At 39.9% G+C, this 22955-nt stretch overlaps 1 protein-coding gene across 4 annotated transcripts in view; it reads left to right on the forward strand.

Moving 5' to 3' along the window:
- Positions 1-22955, forward strand: part of PREX2 (phosphatidylinositol-3,4,5-trisphosphate dependent Rac exchange factor 2) — a 283316-nt gene that overhangs the window by 207672 nt on the left and 52689 nt on the right. Inside the window, exon 36 of one of the 4 annotated variants that reach the window (XM_081259021.1) lies at positions 4051-4209. The exons of the other annotated variants lie outside the window; for them this stretch is intronic. Within the exon in view, the coding sequence (XP_081115147.1) occupies positions 4051-4066 (16 nt within the window). The 3' untranslated portion in view covers positions 4067-4209. Of the gene's footprint in view, positions 1-4050; positions 4210-22955 lie in introns of those variants that run through there. 4 annotated transcript variants of the gene reach the window in all.

Here is a 22955-nt window from a genome sequence, read left to right on the forward strand (position 1 = left end):
TTAACCACAATAAGTGAAAGGGAAATGTATTATAATTTAGAAGCTTCAATTTTTAACCAATTATTAGCATGTATAGTTCCCTTTTATAAGTTACTGTGTTAACAGGTTACCTTTTAAAATTACTAACCGATTATGGCTTTTATTTTTAAAAGAACAATACATTTGTTCTACCGTAGACCTTAGTAACTCAAAAATACTATTGTGATTTTTCTTTTTTTTTTTGGTTTTGTCTATGATATGGCTAAACCGTGAAGATAAATTAACTCCTAAAATGCCTGATGTGTGGAGGTGTTGGTTCTTATGATTACCACCAGGTCGGCTTTGTTTCACTTTGAATGCATTATCCCCTTACCCTCGCCTCACACAAACCTGTCGCATTTCCTAGGTTCTTTATTTCATATCATCATTTTGTCATCTTCTCAAGTTCTCAGCCTCAAACCCCCAATATCTGTTTGATTTCTCATTTTCTTTTGCTCTTAAAATATAGTTGGAGATCCTGATGATTCTGACTAAAATGTGTCTTAGACTGCCCAAATTTTATTACCTTGTCTAGATCACTATTTCTCAAAGACATATAATGGACTGACCCCTTTCACAGGAAAAAAAAAAAGTGAAAATTGAATTCTTCAATACTGTGTCTCCTAAGAAACACTGACTTAAGAAGATCAGTCGCATCTTGTGAACATCTCTCATTTGAGTACCGTTAGAAAAGTTTTGCCTTCATACCTGATAAAATATATTCTTAGGTTATCTTTCAAATAAGGGTACAAAATGAAAGCATTTATATAGAACCTGTGGGCCCTGAGAATACATCCCCAGAGTTCAGTTTGAGAAAATGGGTCTGGACCATTGCTATAGCATCCTAAATAATCTCCCGTCTCTAAGAACAAGTGTTGTTCTAATCTATTTAGGATTTTGCTTCCAGATAATAATTTTAAACCATGTGTCTTAGCACGTCACTCTTCTGCTCAAAGCATTTAGTGATTTCTTATTTCCCCCAAAAGGAGTCATAAGCTCCTTAGCGTGGCAGTCAAGGTCTTTTGTGACTTGGTCTAAGACTTCCTTTCTCTTCCTGTGTGCCAGCCAGGCCGTGCTCTCCTCGTTTCTAGCGATACCCTCAACTGTTCTTCCCTGACTTTCCACACTTCACTTAGCATCTGCTTCCTGTCTCCAAATGTCTATAAAGCTACTATTTATATGAGTCAATGTCCAACCCTAAGATAGTGTCCTTCATAAAGTATTTTTCTTCTATTATTGAGCTGGGATGAGGCCTGGGCATCCAGTTTTTTAGAAGTCCCCTAGGAGATTCTAATGTGTTGCTAGAATTGAAAACCAGTTCCCTAGATCGGGGAGTCAAAGTATGATCCTCAGACCAGCAGCATCAGTATCATCTGCAAACTCGTTAAAAACATCTTCTGGGTGGGCCCAGCAATATGTGTTGGGACAAGCCTTCCAGGTGATTTTCATCCACTCACACTCAAATTTCAGAGTCATTGCCTGAGGCTAAATGAATGTCAGATTTCCCTTCCAGTCTTCCATTTTAATAACTTTATTTTACTTTATGGCTATTATAGAATTCAGTTCTTCTTCCTGATGATACAGTTACCTATACAGATTCCTTATCTTCTTTATTCTGTTGTAAGCTCTTTTGAGAGGAGGGTTAAGTTTATCTTACTGTTTCCCATTGTGCTTATCAAAGTACTTTGCATAGGAAGCTCTCCATAAGTATATGTTTAGTTGCATTAAATTATCTAGCTATAACTAACCGAGAGAAGTGGGGGACGAGGCATAGCTTTCACATGCCTGTGGATCTTTTTTCTAAACAGAAATATATGCTCATGTATAACAGATACATGAAAAGATGTTTAAGATTCTTTGTTAAGAAAAACAGCCTGTGTGCATTAATTGCATGCTATCCTCTTCACATAAGAAAACATTTTAATGTCTCTTTCCTGAAGAAAGCTGTTCCAAAAGTACAGACTCCTGGGTACAACTTGTGTGCCCTTGTCAGCAATTACCAGCTATATATCCTTCTTGCTGCATATTAGATTTCCTTTGCACAGGAAGACAATTATCTTCCTCTTTACTCCCAGTAATGCCTTCTCTTCCTGCTGATTTCTTGAATAAGGGTGTTAATTTCTTCCTTAATTTTTCCTGTTAAGTGTAACCACAAAGACTCAGAGATTGCTTTTGAACAATCTGTTCTTGGTTTTCGGTGCCAAAGGCTGACATTGACCATTTCTTTAAAGGAGCTCTTAATGTCCGCCTTAAAAAAAATAGCCCTCAGGTGTCGCTAGTTCCTCATAGCCCTAGAGCCTTTTTAACACTTTCACTGAAAATTTCATTCTGGATGTAAACTTGTTTATTTACTAATTAGACATCAGAAAAGTCCTTACAACAAACAAACATAAGGAAAGAAGAAATCACTAATTGCTTTGAGCAGAAGAGTGACATGGTAAGACACATGGTTTATAAAATTATTATCTGGAAGCAAACATACAAAGGCCTTACAACAAACAAACATAAATAAGCTAATATTTTATTGGAAAGCATTGTTTAGATTACAAGTTTCAGAAACCAAACTCAAACTGGCATAAACAAAACAATGGATTGGCTTATTTAACAGGTATATCCAGGGGATATGGCTGCTTCAGGCACAGCTGGATCCAGGGGTATGGGTCTTCAAGATACTCTTTCTCTCTCTGTCTCTTCTTGGTACTCCTTTCCTCTGTGTGGGCTTCATTTTCAGGCAGACTTGTTTCACATTTGGGTAAAGATGGTCACTACAGACCAGTGTTGCATTCAAAGAAGAAGAGAAGGTGCCCCCTCCATCCCTCCCACCCCCAACAACTAAAGGTTCCAGCAAAGGACCTGGTCTCATTAGCCAGACCTGAGTCATGTGCCTGTTCCTAGGTGGGCTTAGCATCACAGAAGACCAATGGGCTGTCACAAAAAGCACAGGGTAAGAATACTGGACAAGCTGAAACAATGGATTCCACTTCAGTTACAGAGGTTTCTTCAGAACAGCAAAGAATAGGTGGAAGTAATTTGCTACTTAAAAGAAAATATAATGTAGCCATAATACCTACCAATTTTTAAGAACATGTTAGAAGTCAGTAACAATACTAGGTAAGTTATATGGATTATTTAATAAGCCAGTGAGTTCCATATTATCATTTCCATTTTACAGAGAAGTTACACAAGTTTACCCAGATAAGAAGTGGTGAAACCAGGATTCAAATCAAAGACGTTTTTCTCTTTTAAAGTCCATAATTTTTGTACTGTATTATCCATCTCAGTGAATGGAGTGAACATTATACACTACAAACAAATTTTCTATTACGAAGGTTTGGTGTCAGATATTATCAAATGCCTCCAATTGCTCTGATTCGGTACCATTTCTTCACTGAATGTTCATGAGGTTTCCATTCTTGTGAGAATGGGCAAGACAAAAAAATGAGCAAATAAATCCATAAACAACGTATTGCAGATAGTGAAAAGGGCAATGAAGAAAATCTAAAACTAGTTTCTATAGTAGGAGGATGGTCATTTAGAGCAGGTAGTTAGGAAGGACTTAAATATTAGGTGGTATTTCTTTTTTTTGGTCATGTAGCGTGGCATGCGGGATCTTAGTTCCCCAACCAGGGATCAAACCCGTGCCCCCTGCACTGGAAGCAAGGAGTCTTAACCACTGGACCACCAGGGAAGTCCCTTAGGTGGTATTTGAAAGGAACCTGAATCACAGCAAGATGGCCTTGCCAGAGTATGGGGGAAGATCTTTCCCACAGCAGAGAATTGATGCATACAGGTCATGGCAATAGCTTATCATGTGTGAGGAAGACAAAGGTGGCCAGGGCGATCCTAGCACATTGAGAAGGATGATAGGTGTTGAGAGAAATGTGTAGGGGTCTGATTATGTAGGGCTGTAGGCCACTGTGGAGGTTCGGATTTTATTGTAAGGAAAGAAGCCATTGGAACGGTTTTTACTGAATTGCTGCTGTCCAATTATATCTCATGCATCTGTTGCAAATAAAATTCAACTGGTTGAAGTCTTCAGGAAGCGTGAAGCATGCCGACGAGGCCAGCTGGCTGTTCTGAGAGTTTCTCCTCCAGTCTCCAGGGGAATTCAGATGAGGTTGTGAACCTGGGGACTCTGCCACGTGCGTCAGAGCCTTGACACTGGTTGCCTGCAGACACCCTGGGTTAGTTGTTACCCCCAGTGAACAGGATCGAGCCAGCAGAAATGTTTTACAGCTGTTTCTAAAATATATCCTCCTGTGCCAAGTCAGGTAAAGTTCTTGATTGATTTCCTTCAGACTCTTAAGAAGTCCAGCATGTAAATGTCTAACTCAGAAATTCTAACCAAGGAATTCTCGAGGAGGAGCATTCTTATTCCCTACCTTCACCATCCTCATGCTATTTTATTCTCTCTTTTCTAACTGAGGCTTTCCTTTGTATTTCCTCTGTCCATGAGCCATCATCCCCATTAGCCTCATTTTTTCCTACCTTATGTAAATGTAATTTATCATTACCAAACCCTTTCATTTTAATGTATCCTGTTTATTGGCAAAAGGCACCACTGCATGGTGACTAATGAGATGAATGTAAATGTGAATAATATTCCTCATATTAAAGTACTCCTTTCAGTTTGAGCGGTCTAGATTAGCTTTTTTCAAATATTGTTTTCAGTATAACGTCAACATTAAAATAAAAAAGAAAAATCAAAAGGAAACAAGTTGTATATTAGTTACTGAGACTATTTATTATTTTGATAAAGCTTCATACTGAATATTTTAAGGCTTATGATTTGGGATATCTAAATGTAAATTCATCATCTTTACAGAAAGCAGACAAATAAATTATTCAAAGCATATATTCTCTTAAGGTGTGCCTTTTTCAATAAAGAATGGCACATTTTCTTTAAAGAAAGTTTCAAAAAGCCAAAATATATTTTATGTAACAAATAGAAGGAAGATAGACATTTTATTTATGTTAACAAGAAATGCTACACAAATATCAATCTCAGAGTCATATATTTGAACAATTTTTTCAACTGAGAATTGTCTGGCCAGAAATATGTATGTGTTTTGGCCATTCCCATGATAGCACCTCTGTGAAATGTGTCACTTCTCCCTACCTCTGGAGGGAAAGAAAATGAGTATGTTCTCCTGGCATGAGACAGATATGAAGAATGGCATGGACTTACTACCATTTCAAGTTTTTACAACTATCAAACAGCATAAGAAAGTAAAGAACAGCAGGACATCAGCCTTTCGATCCAATTTGCAGTCCTAGGCATGTTCCCAAGCAAAACTTGGGTCCCCTTGCCTAATCCAAAGTAAAGCCAATCCACTGACACTGGGTTGTGGTCAAGGAGAATCAAGGAGAGTTCAGCATTTTATGCAGGCACCAAGCAAGGAGTCCAGGCAGCTAATGCTCAAAAGGCCTGACCTCCCCAATGGCTTTCACAGACAGGTTTTTAAAGGTAGGGTGAGGGAGAGGCTTGCAGGGTGTGTGATCAGCTCATGGACATTCTTCTGATTGGTTGGTGGTGAGGTAATTGGGAGTTGACATCATCAACCTTCTGGTTCCAACCTGTCTGGGGTCTAGTGCTTGTGCTTGTGGTCAGCATACAGTGAAGTTCTTCCACCTGGTGGGGGTTTCAGTATCTGCAAAACAGCTTAAGGATATGGCTCAGAGTATTCTCTGTAGCTCTTGAGGAGGAGCTAAAGTCCCTTGACTTTATTTAATGGCTAAACAATTTTTATTTTGTCTTGCTTGGCTGTTTTCCTTTGTTTCTGCATTTTCTCACTTCTCTGATTAAATTTATTCTTTGGAACTTGGGGAAGGCCTTGGAGGCCTTTTCTACAAGCAAGAGGCGGATGGAGGACATGGTGGGGGGCAGGAGTCTGTCCCCCAAAGGCCCTGTAGGGTCCTGCTCTGTTACAGGCACATCCGCCAGCCCATCTCTTTCTTCCCTCAGAGTCTTCAGTTCATAACACACTTTCCCATTCCTTGTTTTGATAGCAAACAGCATACCCACGTTTGAAACAGAAAATTTTGCTTCTATTCACGAGGAGCTGTGGAAACTCCCTTAAATCGCAAGAGTATGAACTTAGTAAAATCTGAGAGAGCACAAGAGAGAGAGAGAGAATATCAATTAAAATACAGATAATGCCTTTGTCCTTCAATTGTTTCTCTTTATAAAGCTGCAGATTTTAGAGTTATTCTTTTTTAATTAATTGGAAACATTCCAGATGCATAGTTACCTCCTCTAGAACAGTTGTGTATTTGCTTTCCATCCTATCTTTCAGCTGAATTCCATTTTTTATACCTTAAGATACAACCACATTTCTGTTTCTCTAAGACTAGCTGTAAACTAAATATGTATATTCAATTTATTTCTGCTTTCAGGTTAGGAGTATGGAGTTTTCAGAGTTGTACATTTTTTTTTTTTTTTTTACGTGGGAAGTGATTCTTCAGTAGAAGGAGAAAACGACTAAATCTACAAAGAATTTGAATTTGTTTACAATGCTTAAAAGTGTACTAGGGGGCTTCCCTGGTGGCGTAGTGGTTGAGAGTCCGCCTGCCGATGCAGGGGACACAGGTTTGTGCCCCGGTCCGAGAAGATCCCACATGCTGTGGAGCGGCTGGGCCCGTGAGCCATGGCCGCTGAGCCTGCGCGTCCGGAGCCTGTGCTCTGCAACAGGAGAGGCCACAGCAGTGAGAGGCCTGCGTACCACAAAAAAAAAAAAAGAAAAAAAAAAAGTATACTAGGTTTCTTTCCTATATCTGACATATATAAAGGATCTATATTTACAAAATAGAATTATACTTAAGTGTCATATTCTTGCACAATATAAAATTAAAGGAATTGCTGGATACTTGTATTTGACAAACCCTTCACCCCCACCAAGTATCAGGGACATGAATGAATTATTTGAGGAAGTGACTCTTTCTCTGAAAGAGAAGTTGGGGTTACAGTGTTTAAGGGAGAGGGGATGGGAGATAAAGTTGTGGGGAAGGGGGTATTTTCCAGCGGAGAGAATAGTATGTATGAAAATCCTAAAGGGGGGAGGAGAAAGATGAAGTGTTCCAGAGGCTGGAATTCAGGAGAAAGAGGGGCATGAAACAAATGTAGGAACAGAATCAATACGCCCTCGTTTACCATCAGCTCTTCCTCAGCTTCTTTCAACCCAGTTCATTCAGGACACACTCCAGCCCTATTTCCATGTGCCGAAAGAGTATAATTATTTAGGACCCTTCTCAAAATTGTCTTCCTGTAGGAAGCCTTCAGGTATAGCCTCATATGGAATTACTTGGGTTTCTTCCTTAAAACTCTTTGAAAGCCTTTTTGTTTTCATTTGTTTGACTTTGACTTGTGGGCTGTTTACCTGCCTTTGTATATATGAGGGCAGCCAGGTCCTAGTTCCCCACTGTGTTTGGTACATAGTAAGTACCGTAAAAATAGTTGAATTGAATTGGAAATCAGATTAATTGCAATGTATTGGTCTTCTTTGGTTGGGGTATTTTATTGAATTTATTCCAGTATCCAGTCTGCTTCATTTTCTATTCAGAAAATTCTGGGCCATTTGAAGGGTACAGATGCTGACTCTGTTGGAGACCTCTCCCGAGAAAATTCATCAGCGTAGCCAAGGTTCATACATTTCACATGAGACAAGATCAGACAAAGCTGAAATTATAGTGGCACTTTGGAGAGCAACATATCTCTTCTTTATTTGAAAAATGCTATAATTCCATTAAACGTTGCCACCGTTACTTTCTGAAAATATGATATAGTTGCCTATGTATTTATGCATGTAATCTCATTTAATTATCTGAACTGTACTTATTTCTGTCTGAATTCAAACTAATTCACTTGCCCTTGAGAAGTTGTAGTTAAGTCTAATATTTATTTTATTTTTACATTAAAGGAATTTTTAATTCAATTTTTAAGATAAGGGCAACAAATGAGATTAGAATGACTTAACTCTGAGTTTTCACATTTTTGTGATAAGTCCATTGTGATGATGTTTATCAAGAATGAATAGATTTTCTGGCTGACAAATAGAAGCAAGTAAAATCATCTTCAATAAGAAACATCTGAAGAGAATTATCTCTCTGCAAGCTAAGGAAAGCTATTGTTTTCACCAAAGCAAAGGGAAGATCAGAGTACCTTGTGTTCAGAATTTCCCAAAGGATAAATTAGAGCTGGAAGTATCAAAGAGAAAATAAGCACACCCTGAAGAATCAGTTAGAGAAATACACTCTGTGAGGAAAAATGGTCCGTGCTTATGGAAGCAAGACTGATTCTTATTTTTAACTCTGCTGACTTTTCTAGCTGATCACGAGGACAGTCAGTCTTTAAAAAATATATTCAAAGCGTCCTAGTCAAGCTCTTTCAGTGAATTTTTTTTCCTATTGCTTTTGTTCGGTTCCTTTTTGCTGACATTCCAAACTTCTTTGGTTTGGTGGATGGACCATGGAAAGTGAGTGAATCACAAATTATCCTTTCAAAACTTTACCCCTTCACCAGTCAGGAAATTTAGCTTGGGCCCAGAGCTTTTGATAGAAAAGACATAATTGTAACTTAGAAGAAATTAATATGGATTTATTGAAAATCATAATTTATGTGAAGAGTAAGAGGCTTATGTTTGTAAATTAGCTGTCCAGTTATATAGACCACCCAACTTCAACTGAGGGCAAAGTTCTATCTTACATAGGTTCAAGTTTGTGAAGTTCTGTCGGTCATTCAGGAAGAAAATCAAACACATCTTTGCTTGGCTTCTGGTAGTTTCAGCCAGAAGGACTTTAGTTTCCATTGCTTTAACCAATTCCTTCCCATCTTTCTTGGTACACCTCAAAATCCACCCTCCCTGAGAGGTCTTCCCACCTCCCTAAGGCTAATCTTTTTCCTTATATTTTCCCTTTATAGGCATCTGTTATAACATTTATCACATTATGCTTTATATTCTTTTTTTATGTATCTGTTTCTCCTTTTCACCTTGTCTTTCTCTTTTGGTTTACCCACTGCTGGTAAGGTAGCTATTAATAGGTGATTAATGAATGCTTGTATGTAGATGATTTGGGGCAACCAAACCAGAACACAGCACATAAACAGTGGTGGGGTCCTGACTGACATCATGAAGATTTTCAACAGAACGTCTGGTGAATGGTGTGGGCTCTGATGTCAGTATTGAATGGGTTTGGAAATATGCCTATGTTTCAGCAGTATTTATTGTGCACCTGTATGCAAGTGCAGGCATGTATACAGTATTGGGGATACAGAGATGGGTTAGACAACATGACCTTGTGAATCTGAAAGGGGAGGAAGAGTTGATGTGGTGAACGGGTAATTTTGAAATTCTCTGCTAACCACCATGGTGGTTACAGGATGCCCAGGGAGCATAGAAGGGGAGCACTTAGGAGAGACCAAGGATGGGGGAATTCAGACAGATGGCTGCTGGCGGGCCAGATGCAGGACAGGAGAGAGGCTGTTTCAGTGGGAGGGAGTGATAAGAGCAAAGGCATTGCAGAACCGTGACAGGCGAGGAGGGGCAGAAAGGACGCAGGAGGGGGGGTGGGCAGGCGCAGGCCACGGGGGACCTCAGACGCCCGCTGGCTGAGGAGCTTAGGCTGAAGCCTATGAGTGAGACTATTCACTTGTGAGTTCTAAGTGGCGAGGAAGCAACACATTTTTAACTGAGCAGCCTGGGGATACCACTGAGGACCAGTTAGGGGTGAGGACAAGACCAGAGTCAGAAAGACTGATTAGCAAGCTGTTAAAATAGTTCAGGCAAGTGATAATAAAAACCCTATGCAGATAGAAATGGAGATGGAGAAGAAGGCATAGATTTTAGAAATATATGAGAACTAGGGGAAAAAAATCTTCTCCACTAAATGCATGGTATGTGGAGAGGGAGACAGAGACATACTGGTTTGGGTGCCTGGATTATTCTCTGATATCGTGAGGAAACAAGCGGAGAAGCTCCTTTGGGGTTGTAGTGCAAGATACTGAATTGAATTGGATTTGAGATGTGAGACTTACATCCAACAGTCTCTGTCCAGTAGGCTGGAGTCACTCACATAGAGGTCAGATGTAGCTAAAGCCAAAATAAGGCATGAAACTTCCCGGGTGGTAACACTGCACATACAGAGAGGGTTGGTGAATTGCTCAAATGCAGGCATCTGGCAGTGATGACACCAAGCCTCTCAAACTAGCTATTTCCAGCTCCACAGCACTCACTTTTTTTTTTTAACATCTTTATTGGAGTATAATTGCTTTACAAGGGTGTGTTAGTTTCTGCTGTATAACAAAGTGAATCAGCTATACATATACATACATCCCCATATCCCCTCCCTCTTGCGTCTCCCTCCCACCCTCCCTATCCCACCCCTCTAGGTGGTCACAGAGCACCGAGCTGATCTCCCTGTCACAGCACTCACTTTTATTACAGCACTCCACTACTTCTCTGAATTAGGGAATGATCCCAGTACTAATGTGTTTGGCTTGGGGAAGTGATTTAATGCAACTTTAATCACTTACAATAAAAGCGTTAAGTACTACACAAATATATAAAACCTTCTTTGAAAAAAATGGGAATTTCAAAGGACAAGGAAGAATTCTGATTTGTTGTCTCTGAAAAGGGGTAGTTTCATAGCTGTAGAACTAGAAAAGAAGCTATGACAAAGACCGGCGTAGAAGTAAAAGGGGCTGGAATAGTTGGAGTCTTATTGTTACTTGGAAATGAAAGAAATTATGTCTGGAGTCTGACTGTGAATCAAACTCACTAATGTATTTTTTTTTGCCCTCATAATGAAGGCACTTCATAGGATATTGCACGTTGTCAGGGAAGGGGAATTCATGTGCATACATTTTAAGTGTCATCAGCATGCATTATCAGCCATGGTCTTTGCATCAAATCCCAAACTAAAGTATTGAAATATACACTAAGTAATATTAGATATAATAATATAATTTAATTATATAATAATAATGATACACTATAATAAATATAAAATATTTTAATAGAATAAAAGTGAACTCAATAGGATATTTTCTTTTAAGTCTAGTCAATATTAAGACATGTTCATCATGCAAAATTAAAAACCTATAGTTCTGTTCCATTCATAGCATATTTCATACAATTGTGTACACATTAATAAGTTAAAAGCTTCTTAGAGGTGCTTCCATTGATACAAACTTTGAACTTCATCTTGATACTTGAGAAATCAGTGAAGTCAGATGTAACACCAGGCACATTCAGAAAACACAGTGAGAAAAAAAATGAACAAATCCCTTCCTAGTCTAAAGAAGAAGCATTTTTAGTAGATCTAATGTGATGCTCATTACATTTCTTTTGAGCTAAGTAAGAAAAAAAAACAGAAATATGCTTAATAGACCAAGTGACATTTAGGTCGTGGGAAAATTTTTTTTTCAGTTGGTTTACAATTTGTACAGTGATATAAATGAGAAAAACCAGAAGGTTAATGATCTGGAATTGCCTGCTGCAGTAATATACTAGAGGAGGGAAAGTTGGTCACACTTGGATTCCAGTCCCCATTCTTGCATTGACTAGTGGTCTGACTTGGGGCAATTTCTCAATATTTCTGAGCCTTGATTTCCTTATTTGTCCAGTGGAGCTAGTGATGCCTCATAGGCTGACAGGAGTGTTAGCTGAGAGGAGGTTTGTACAGTCCTCAGTATTTGCCTAGCATAAGGAGTAGCTGATCACAAAGACTTGTACCTGAAGGTGAGCTTCATGGATGGTGGATTTTGTGGGTTTCCTGCAGAGCAACTTACTTGGAGAATAAAATTAGTATCAAGGGCTTCCCAGGGTACTCAGTGTTGGAGCAGGTGACCTCACTGCCCAGTGGGGAAGACAGAGGGAATCTGCATAAAATAATTCTTCAAGATGGAGCTGGAAAAGTTTTATTTGTGCACAGAGTTACTCCTGAAAGCAACCTAGATGCTTCATTCGATTTCACACCAGAAAAACTATAAAAGAGGCAATTGTGAAAAACTATCCAGAAGGATGCACAGCCCCAGCTATGCTTCCAGGCCTGGATTTAGCCCCAAGACAGAAACGGTGATTGCCCAACTGCTACGAGCAAAGCAGAAGAAGGCTTCCACGTACCTCCAAGGACAGTATTAGAAGCAGTAACTTTTTATACAATTTGTAATTAAAAGCTAAATGGAAGGTATCACATTCAGCTCTGCTGTCCTATACCTTGAATGCTCGCAGATTCTTTGGGCAATTAGTAAAGAATTGCCATTGAGGTCATTTTTGTTATTTTGCAATCAAAATTAAAGTTATGAGTGAAATAGTGATTCCCCATGTTCAACATCTTTATGTATACTTTGAACAAAAACTGCATATACCAATATTTAAAGTTTTAAATGTGAGAAATGAGTAGTTTCTTGTTTGGTAACTAATGTAGGTTGGGATGGCAGCCTAGCGTACCGGGGAAAATGTGCCTCTAAACTCTTTCTATGCTTGTTTTAGTAACCCATAATCCTCCTAATAGAAGAAAACCAGTCTCACAGAGATATATATTCACAGGAAGGGAAGATTTAAACACAATTTCATAACAAAAATAAAATGAAATTGTATTGTCATCCATAAATTATGGATAAATTCTACCAATTTGATGTCTCTCATTTAGTTAATTATATTAAACCATCAATTTTTAAAATTCTGATGGACAAAGTGACAGTAGAGAGAAGTTGTAAATAAAAGCAAATGTTTATGTTTGATTTCAGTTTTTATACCCTTTTGGTTTATGGTTGCAAACTAACCTTCAGATATCACTTATCGCCCCATAGCCCTGCTGTGCGTGACTCTTCTGCAGCTCACGCCATGTACGACTTACTGGACTGCTCAATTTCCTATTCAATAACAAAAGTACTGTTAATTATTTGCATGTTGAGGCAATATAAATTGTTATGCAATTTCTGAATTCTTGGGAACAAGCTCTTAAGTCTGAGGACCACATTTTGAGAGGCACTAAGCTAGACCACATAGGCTAGAATTTAAAGTAAACAATTGCTGGTGAGAGATGTCGCTTTGGTCTTTCATATATGTGTGTGTGTTCCCTAAACAGAGGTGGAAGTTGGAAGGTGAACTGAGAGCGGATTCTGAAGCAGGGAGTGCAAGCTTGTCTCATGTCTGGGTGAAGAAACGTCTTTGAAAACCACGTGGGGAACAGGGCTGCATATAGTAGAAAAGCAGATGTGGGAAGAGCCAGCATTAGGAGTTGCTGTTTGCCCACACAGAAAGCCTTCTGCAGTCGGGTTTTTCAGACTTTCACCAGGGAAGAAAGACAGATTCACACCACCCCTCGTGTGTGCTAGAGTGCAAGCTCCCTGAGGGAAGGAGCTTTGTCTCTGCTCATTGCCGCGTTCCTAAAACAGAACATGGCTTTATACCTAAAAAGTTGCTTAAAGAGTATTGAAGTAATTGAATGAAAGTGTTAAGAACATGCCCTCATATCCATAGTGTAGGGTTAGTACTTCTTATTACTCTCAAGTCCCTGTTGTTGAATGCTACAGGGATTTCAGGAAGGTTAGACAGATTTACAGTGGTTTATCAACAATCAGGACAATGGAAAAATCTTTTAAGTCTTAACACCATTTGCCTCTTCATTTATATCTAAAGCAACATAGAGGAATCCATGATAAGTAAAGGGTGAGGCACCCTCTCCCTCCCTCTCCTTCTTCCTCCCCCCTTCCCTCCCTGTCCCCCCACCCCGTGTCTGTCCCTCTCTTCTCTATCACCACCTCCACCTCTTGTTCCTTCTTTACCTTTTCATTCACTCATTCATTCATTCAACTGTTGTTTAGATCTGCTGAGTCATCACCTAACTGCCCTTTCTCATGCCTTCCCCTCTCTGGAGGGAATTAAGAAGCTTTGCAGAGACTTAAGTTCCATGATCTAAATGGACAACTTCTATTCTCACTCCTAAATTTTCCTTATGCCTTAAAGACCCTTCATTCCCTTTGCCTAGTACCTGTTTGTCCTAATGTGTTCACGGATGTGCTTTTCTAACACTCTGCTAATAATCATTTTTAGATCACTTATCACGCTGGATTGTAATTACCTATTTATTGTCCTCGCTCTCAAACATAAATTCTTTGCAGGTAAACACTGTCCTTTTTTCACCTTTTATCCCAGTGCCTGGTACTGTGCCTGGCTTGTAAAGTTATTTATTTATTGAACACATAAGTAAACACACAAATCTGGAGCTTAGAGATGCACAGATTTGAGTCCCTGAGAGGAAGAAAAGATGACCCAGGAGAGGGTTCAGAGGGAGAATAGTGAGGTGAGGCAGAATCAGATGCTGAAGGAGCAGGTCAGGAAGAGGAGCCCGTGGAAGAGGCAGCAAGGCAAGGTTAAGGAATTGTGTGGGGACCCACGAGGCACCAGGCCAACGTCAAAGGACTTAGCGGATAGAGAATGTGAAGGAGTGGGTGATCAAGAGTGCATCTGTAAGAAGAGATTCAGAAAATAACACCTGGAAAATGTCCACTGGATTTGACCAGTACAAATAAATTCATTGGCATTAATAGGGAGAACGGTGTGAGTAGTGTGATGGGTGGAGATCTGACTGCGGTCAGCCAAGGGGAGTGGTTCAGAGGTTTGGAAGGAGAATTACCGAGGTAGACTTTTTTGGGAGAAGTGTTGACTGGAAGAGGAAGGATGTTATTGGACAGTGTCTAAAAGATACATGGATAGATGAAGACGCACTTACTTTTTTTGTTTTTGTTTTTCTTTTGTTTTGTTTTGCGGTACGCGGGCCTCTCACTGCTGTGGCCTCTCCCATTGTGGAGCACAGGCTCCAGACATGCAGGCTCAGCGGCCATGGCTCACGGGCCCAGCCGCTCCGCGGCATATGGGATCTTCCCAGACCAGGGCACGAACCCGTGTCCCCTGCATCGGCAGGCGGACTCTCAACCACTGCACCACCAGGGAAGCCCTGTACTTACTTTTTTTTTTTTTTTTTGCGGTACGCAGGCCTCTCACTGTTGTGGCCTCTCCTGTTGCGGAGCACAGGCTCCGGACGCGCAGGCTCAGCGGCCATGGCTCACGGGCCCAGCCGCTCCGCGGCATGTGGGACCTTCCTAGACCGGGGCACGAACCAGTGTCCCCTGCCTCGGCAGGAGGACTCTCAACCACTGCGCCACCAGGGAAGCCCGCCCTGTACTTACTTTTTAATTAACTTTTCATTTTATATTGGAGTAGAGTTGACTAACAATGTTGTGTGAGTTTCAGGTGTACCGCAAAGTGATTCAGTTATACATATACATGCATCTATTCTTTTTCAAATTCTTTTCCCATTTAGGTTGTTACATAATATTGAGCAGCGTTTCCTGTGCTATATAGTAGGTCCTTGTTTGTTATCCTTTTTAAATAGAGCAGTGTGTACATGTCAATCCCAAACTCCCTAACTAACCCTCCCCTCCACTTCTCCCCCCGGTAACCATAAGTTTTTTTGTTTGTTTGTTTGTTTGTTTTGCGTTACGCGGGCTTCTCACTGCTGTGGCCTCTCCTGTCGCGGAGCACAGGCTCCAGACGCGCAGGCTCAGCGGCCATGGCTCACGGGCCCAGCCGCTCCGCAGCATGTGGGATCTTCCCGGACCGGGGCACGGACCCGTGTCCCCTGCATCGGCAGGCGGACTCCCAACCACTGCGCCACCAGGGAGGCCCCATAAGTTTGTTTTCTAAGTCTGTGAGTCTGTTTCTGTTTTGTAAATAAGTTCATTTGTATCATTTATTTTGATTTTAAAATTTTTTTTTAGATTCCGCATAGAAGCGGTATCATACAATCTTTCTCTGTCTGACTTCACTCAGTTTACATTTTTATTAGAATGCACTTGATCAAACTTACAGTTCTTTGCAGGAAGGGCTCAGTAGTGGACGACTTGATTTCTTGTCTATCCATACCGATTTTCACTTTTCCTTAATGATTCATTTAGCAAGTATTTACTGAGCAACTGCTTTGGCTCAGGCAATATTCTAGGTGCCAGGCATACAGTGGTAACATGGTATAGCCCCTGCCCTCACAGAGATCATGTTCAATTCCAAATAGTTCTTTAAAACTTACCTGTGATCTGTTTGCTCATCTGAGGAATGAAATTACCAAAAAAAGAGTCCCAAGGGACCTTCAATTTCTTAATGTATTTTCACTTACCATACTCACTATTTCTAAATTCTGCTAATGACATCTTTCATATGTCTGTATGTCAGTATTTCTTGTCATATTACAATTTCCCGAGCCTTCCCTCTGAAGCAGATGTGTGTAGTTTTTTATGAGATGAGACTCATTTTTGAATTGTCTGCCTTAATATCTTAGAAGACAGTGATAGTTCCACACTGCTTCAGCAGATCTTATTTACAAAGTTTGAAATAGGGCCGTGACCTAGTTTGTCTTTTTCAGACAGTTAATTTTTTTCCATTTTAAGTAAGGTTCATAAGCAAAATAGTGAGAGTGTATGTTTGCTTTGTGATGGGGAACATTTACTATGCTTGGCAATATTTTTCTTGACCAACAGCTATTTGTGATAGATGATTTGTAATACTTTTGGACACAGACTCTTTCTTGAAAGAAGACACTTTCTTCTTGGAAATGGTTTAGACCTGTTATGCAGCAGGAATTTTAGGAAAGTTAATTATTCATTTATTTATTCAATCAAAATGTATTGAATACACAGTGTGCATGGCACTGTGTAAGGTGATAAAGTAATAAAGGTACACTGTACATTGTCTCTGTCTACAAGGTGCTTATAGTTTAGTGGGGGAAAGAAGCATGTAAACAAAGGCTTTCAGATCACAACAATAGGTACTGAGGTGTAGGGATGCAGTAGGTGCTGGGGTCCATGGAAGAGCCACTGACTCTGAAGATCCTTAGGAAGTTTGAGAGAGATGGTGTTGTTAAAGATGGGTCTTAAAGAATGACTAATAGTGGGGTAGTGACAGCAGCAAGATGGCAGTTTAGTGGTTTCCAATGCTCCTCCCGTCACAAAAACATCAATGTGAACAACTATCTGTGAATAAAGATGACTTCATAAGAGCTAAGGATTCTAGGTGAAGGATTACAGCACCTGAATGGAGAACATAAATAAGAAAGGATGCATTGAAGAGGATAGGAGAGGCCATTTCACAGTACCCCCATCACCCCTCCCTCAAGTCTGGCCATCCCAGTGTGGAGAGAGGCACCCTTCCCCTGGGGGAAGGAGAGTGACGTGAGCACCCATCTTCCCTGTGGACCCCAGCACCAGTCTAGCCCCCATGGCCCCAGGATCCAGGTGGGCTCGTGCAGACCCAGGTACCAGGCTGGTCCCTGTAGACCCAAACACCAAGCCTGTTTGCTTGCTGACCCAGGCACAAGACCTGCCTGCCTACAGATTCCACCAGATGGCTCCAGCAGAATTTCTGTGTGGACTGACTGGTGAAAAGCTTTTCCTGCTGAAGCCAGTCAGTAAAGACTGGAAGAGTTGCCTCTTACTTCAGATGCATAGACACCAACACAAGTGCACAAGGATCATGAATAATCAAGGAAACATGTCATCACCAAAGGAAAAAAAAGCTTCAATAACTGACTCTAAATAAATGGAGATCTATAAACCTCCTGATAAAGAATTCAGAATGATTCTCAAAGAAATACAGTGAAATATTAGACAACACAGACAACTAAATTAGGAAAACAGTGAATGAACAAAATGAGATGTCCAACAAAGAAATAGAAACCATTTAAAAAACCCAAACAGAAATCCTCAAGTTGAGGAATACAATGACTGAACTGCAGAATTTAATAGAAAACTTCAACAACAAATTCAACCAAGCAGACGAAAAAAATCAGAGAACTTGAAGACAGGATATTTGAAATTATCCAGTCAGAGGAACAAAAAGGAAAAAAAAGGGCAACAGTGAAGAAAGCTTACATGAATTATGGGATACCATTAAGAGAAACAGCCTACACGTTACTGGAGCCCCAGAAAGAGAAGAGAGGAAGAAAGGGGCAGAATGCTTTTTTAAAGAAATAATAGCTGATAACTTCCCAAATCTGGGTAGGAATTTGGACATCCAAGTTCATGAATTTATAGGTCTCCAAAAAGTTTCAACCCAGGAAGTTCTTCTCCAAGACACATTATAATAAAATTGTCTAAAATCAAAGACGAAGAGAATTTTTAAAACAACAAAGGAAAAAAATTGCTCAGATACAAGAGAATCCCCATGAGGCTATCAGCAGATTTCTTAGCAGAAACCTTATGGCCAGTGCAGAGTGAGATGAACCTGGAGGACATTATGCTCCGTGAAATAAGCCAGACAGAGAAAAACAAATACCGTATAATCTCACTTATATGTGGAATCTGGAAAAAAGAAGAAGAAGAAGTTGAACTCAGAGAAGCATCGTAGAATAGGGAGGTGGGGGAAATAGGACGATGTTGGTCAGAGGGTATAGATTTGCAGTTATGTAGGATGAATAAGTCTAGAGAGCTTATGTACCGGCATGTTGTCTATGCTTGATGATACTGTATTGAACCCTGGAAGTATGCTAAGAGAGTAGAATCCAGGAAATTTTACAGACACAAAAAATGGTAACTGTGTGAGGTAATGATATGCTAATGAGCTTGACTCTAGTACTCATTTCATTATGTGTTTCAGATCATCTTATTGTGTACCTTAAATATATACAATTTTTATTTAAAAATTTAAAAACTGTTAAGTAATGAATAAAAACGATAATGATTGCTAATATTGAGTAATTTGCTATGTGTCAGGTATTGTACTAAGGGCCTTGGATTTTGCCACTTAAAGGAAATCACAGCTTTTTATAGGTTCTAGTGTAAAAGTATAATAGCCAAGAGTTAGGCATTTAACATCTAAATGTGATAGTACTTAATCATGTTTATTTTTGTCTTTTCTTATTTAGAACTGAACAAGAATTTTGCTGTAACATTTCTGCTAGTCACTTATAGGTAAAACAGCATTCCTGTGAGTCTTGCAAGAGACCTTATGAATATTTTTCTCTTAATCATAGTCGTCTTTCACCAAGGAGGGAATATTGAAACGCCCTTCCTCCCTATTTTTAAGTTCTGATGATTGTTAAATCCTTTAAGTATTGTGCTTCAGTGTTAATTGAGATGTAGCCTAATATTTATAAACTTAAGAAGGAACCCTTCTTACAAAGAGTTCTTTTTCAAATGTGCATAATAATTATTTTATCTATTTTAGAAATTAAGATATTTAATATATTCCTTTTTCTCTATTAGGTCACACATATATTTAGTTGCTTGACAGTGTGGAAACCCCAATTCCTTTATAGCTCTCATGAAATAAAACTCAATTCAGTTCAATACTACATCAAGTATTAGTTGCAGGCTATGAGTCAGGCACTGTCTTGGGTATGGGATCACAAAATTTTTAAAAATGGGGCAAGATAGGGTCAGGGGATAAAGAGGTACAAACTATCATGTATAAAATAAATAAGCTACAAGGATATCTTGTACAACACAGGGAATATAGCCAATACTTTATAATAACTCTAAATGGAATATAACCTTTAAAAATTATCAATCATTGTGTTGTACACCTGTAACATATAATATTGTACATCCACTATATCACAATTTTAAAAAAGCATGAACATTAAAAAAATTGATCCTTACTCAAAAAAAAGGGTCTCAGACTTCCCTGGTGGCGTAGTGGTTAAGAATCCGCCTGCCAATGCGGGGGACACGGGTTTGAGCCCTGGTCTGGGAAGATCCCACATGCCGCGGAGCAACTAAGCCTGTGCACCACAACTACTGTGCCTGCACTCTAAAGCCCGAGAGCCACAACTACTGGGCCCACGTGCCACAACTACTGAAGCCCACGCACCTAGAGCCCCTGCTCTGCAACAAGAGAAGCCACCACAATGAGAAACCCGCGCACCGCAACGAAGAGTAGCCCCTGCTCGCCGCAACTAGAGAAAGCCCGTGCACAGCAATGAACACCCAACGCAGCCAAAAATAAATAAATAAATACATTTTTATTAAAAAAAAACAAACCACCTAGTGGGATGGGGTAGGGAGGGTGGGAGGGAGATGCAAGAGGGAGGGGATATGGGGATTATCTGTATACATATAGGTGATTCACTTTGTTATACAGCAGAAACTAACGCAACATGGTAAAGCAATTCTACTCCAGTAAAGACGTTAAAAGAAACAAGGGTCTCCGCCCACCGAGAGTATGCAGTTTAGCAGAGTGGAAAGAATGAGTGCAACTTGGTGTCATATAGTGAGATAAATTTGTTTCAGTGGGGAAGTTCTCAAGAAGATGTCATATTTGAGCAGGGTGTTGCAGGATCAGTGGAATTTTGCCAAGCAGAAGAGGTGAGAGGCCATTCCAGGCAGAGAGAGTAACACGAGAGAAGGTGGAGAGATTTTCATGTGGATGGTATGTTAGAGGACTCGAACTTGAACATGGCAGGCTGAAGAGGTGAGAGATGGGACGGGAAGGTTGTTGCTGAATTGTTAAGAGACGCCTTGAATACCCCAGGTGTAGACTTTGGGTGCTGGGAGAATTTGAAGGTCTTGAAGCAAGTTAATGAAATGCTCATATCTATGCTTTATAAAGGTAATTTTGAAGGCTGCCTGGAGTCAAGGAAGGAATACACAGAAAGACGTGGAGAAGGCAGTGACCTGTCAACTTCTTGTCAGTTGAGCCATTATAAGACTTTTATGAGTTTAAACCTAAAAAAGCATCCTTTAATGTGGGCATGCCGCACTTTCTGGAGACATAATGGTTATTAAATTAAACAGGATTAGTTTAAAAATAGAAATATTCCTTGACTTTACGATTTTTCCTGGGTGTAATGAGATTTTTAAAAGTATAATTAAACTTTATTCTTGGGAAGGATTTCTTATTTTTAAGGATTTGCTTTTTCTGTCCATTTTCACGAAGATCGTGTTCTGTAATGGCTGGGCATGGCGTTGCCATTGGGAAATCTGTTTATTGCAGAATTTTAACAGTAGATGGTGCCTATGGTGGTATGTATGTGTTGCAGGTGCAGGAAAGGAATATCACCCTAGAAGACTCATGAAAAGAGGAGCAAAATTCCTCGTGGAGTAAAGGAGGGTTTGGGAAGCAGAGAAGAGGATTTTAATCCAGTCAACTCACTGAGTGAAGGTTGTCAAAAAGGAAGAGAGTGGAGCTTCCCTGGTGGCGCAGTGGTTGAGAGTCTGCCTGCCGGTGCAGGGGACGCGGGTTCATGCCCCGGTCCGGGAAGATCCCACATGCCACGGAGCGGCTGGGCCCGTGAGCCATGGCCGCTGAGCCTGCGCGTCCGGAGCCTGTGCTCCACAACGGGAGAGGCCACAACAGTGAGAAGCCCGTGTACCGCAAAAAAAAAAAAAGAAAAAAAAAAAAGAGTGAAATTGGGCTATCAGCAGCAGTGGGGTACGTCTCCACTGTCTCTGACACCATAATTCTGTTCTCGGGGCCTAAGAGAAATCTCAGAGGAATTTTTTTTTTTATAATGTGAGAAAATCTTGTTCTCTGTGGTCACACATATTGTCTTGTTAACCTTCCAGAAGTTTTTTTCCCTGTTACTCAAGTAGAAATGGAGCTCTTAATCGATAACAGGCAGTTTTGCAACAACACCTATAACCCTAGGTGCTGTGTTTTTGACAAGCCAAAAGACAAATTTGTCCAAGCAAATCCAAGTCTATCTCATTATTCAGAGTTTCTCTTCACGTAACTTTAAATAAAGCCTATTCCAGAGAAGTCAGGCTCATGTTTATGGGCACAGAAGGTGGGTGGGATGAAGGGACAAATCAACATTCTCCTACCTACTTACTCATCATGTATTCTTTGCCCATATGTAGGCACAGGTTGAACCTGTCCGGTGATTCTCCTTTATACAAAAGATCGGTGTATCTTAACGAGATTTTCTGTGGCATTTTTTGTTTCCTGACTTAAGTGCTATGCTAGTCAAACGCAGTTTAACAGTAAAACACTCAATGAAACAGTCTCACCTATAGTCGACTGCTGTACCACTGTAATAATGGCACATATAATCATGTCTATGACTAATGTCCATAATTGACCATTGTCACAGCTCCTTTTTGAAATGCAGAGCAAATGCTAAAATCCCAAAGCTACCTGATACAGTTTAGAATATTTAGGGGTAGGACATGATATTAGGAGAGGTATATATGAGTCTGGCTGAGAAATTTCCATAAATTATTATAAATATAGAGATGATCTCATAAGCAGTGATCTGGAGAAGAAACAAGACTATAGCAGAGACCTGAGCTGAATACTATAGTTGTTCCTCCTTATTTATAAAACACCAGTGGCTCTTATGCCTTAATCACCTATCTTAGAAATTGGATATCCTCCAGCATGCCCAGAAAAAGCAAAAAGAAGTGCCAAATGAGATTACCAAATGCCAATCACTTTTGTCATTGTTTTAACCTCTGAGTATCTCCTATGAGAAAATTAATATGTTTAAATTTTATATCAGGCTGTTGTGTGGTCTCTCTTTATGTAAAAACCTGACCATTCCTGGAGCATCGGCCTGACCCTGTAGAGCTATGACCCTAATTCTTTACTTGTTGGAGAAATCATTTTCCTAATTCTTGTTAGTATCAATACATTAACTTGCATAACTCTCCGTAAACGAATCTCGATGTTCTCCAAACTCATTTTCTTTCTCTCCTGGCAAACTTCGATTCCCTATGTCCATTACCATGGTCTTGTTATGAATGCTGAACTAGTCTTTTCATTTCTAGGGTCTCTTGCAGCTCTCATTTCCCTAAATTGTCATATCTTATGGGTCATATACTTCTTTCCATTTATTCTTACTTTTTTACTGGTAGCAGAGTTTTTACTGTGCATCGCTTCTCTACTGCGTAACAAATTCATTACAATTCCTTAGTGTGGTATTTAATTTCCTCACAATATGGATCT

The sequence above is a fragment of the Mesoplodon bidens genome, assembly GCF_964165515.1.
Source record: "Mesoplodon bidens genome assembly, chromosome: 16".
In the NCBI taxonomy this organism is placed as follows: domain Eukaryota; kingdom Metazoa; phylum Chordata; class Mammalia; order Artiodactyla; family Ziphiidae; genus Mesoplodon; species Mesoplodon bidens.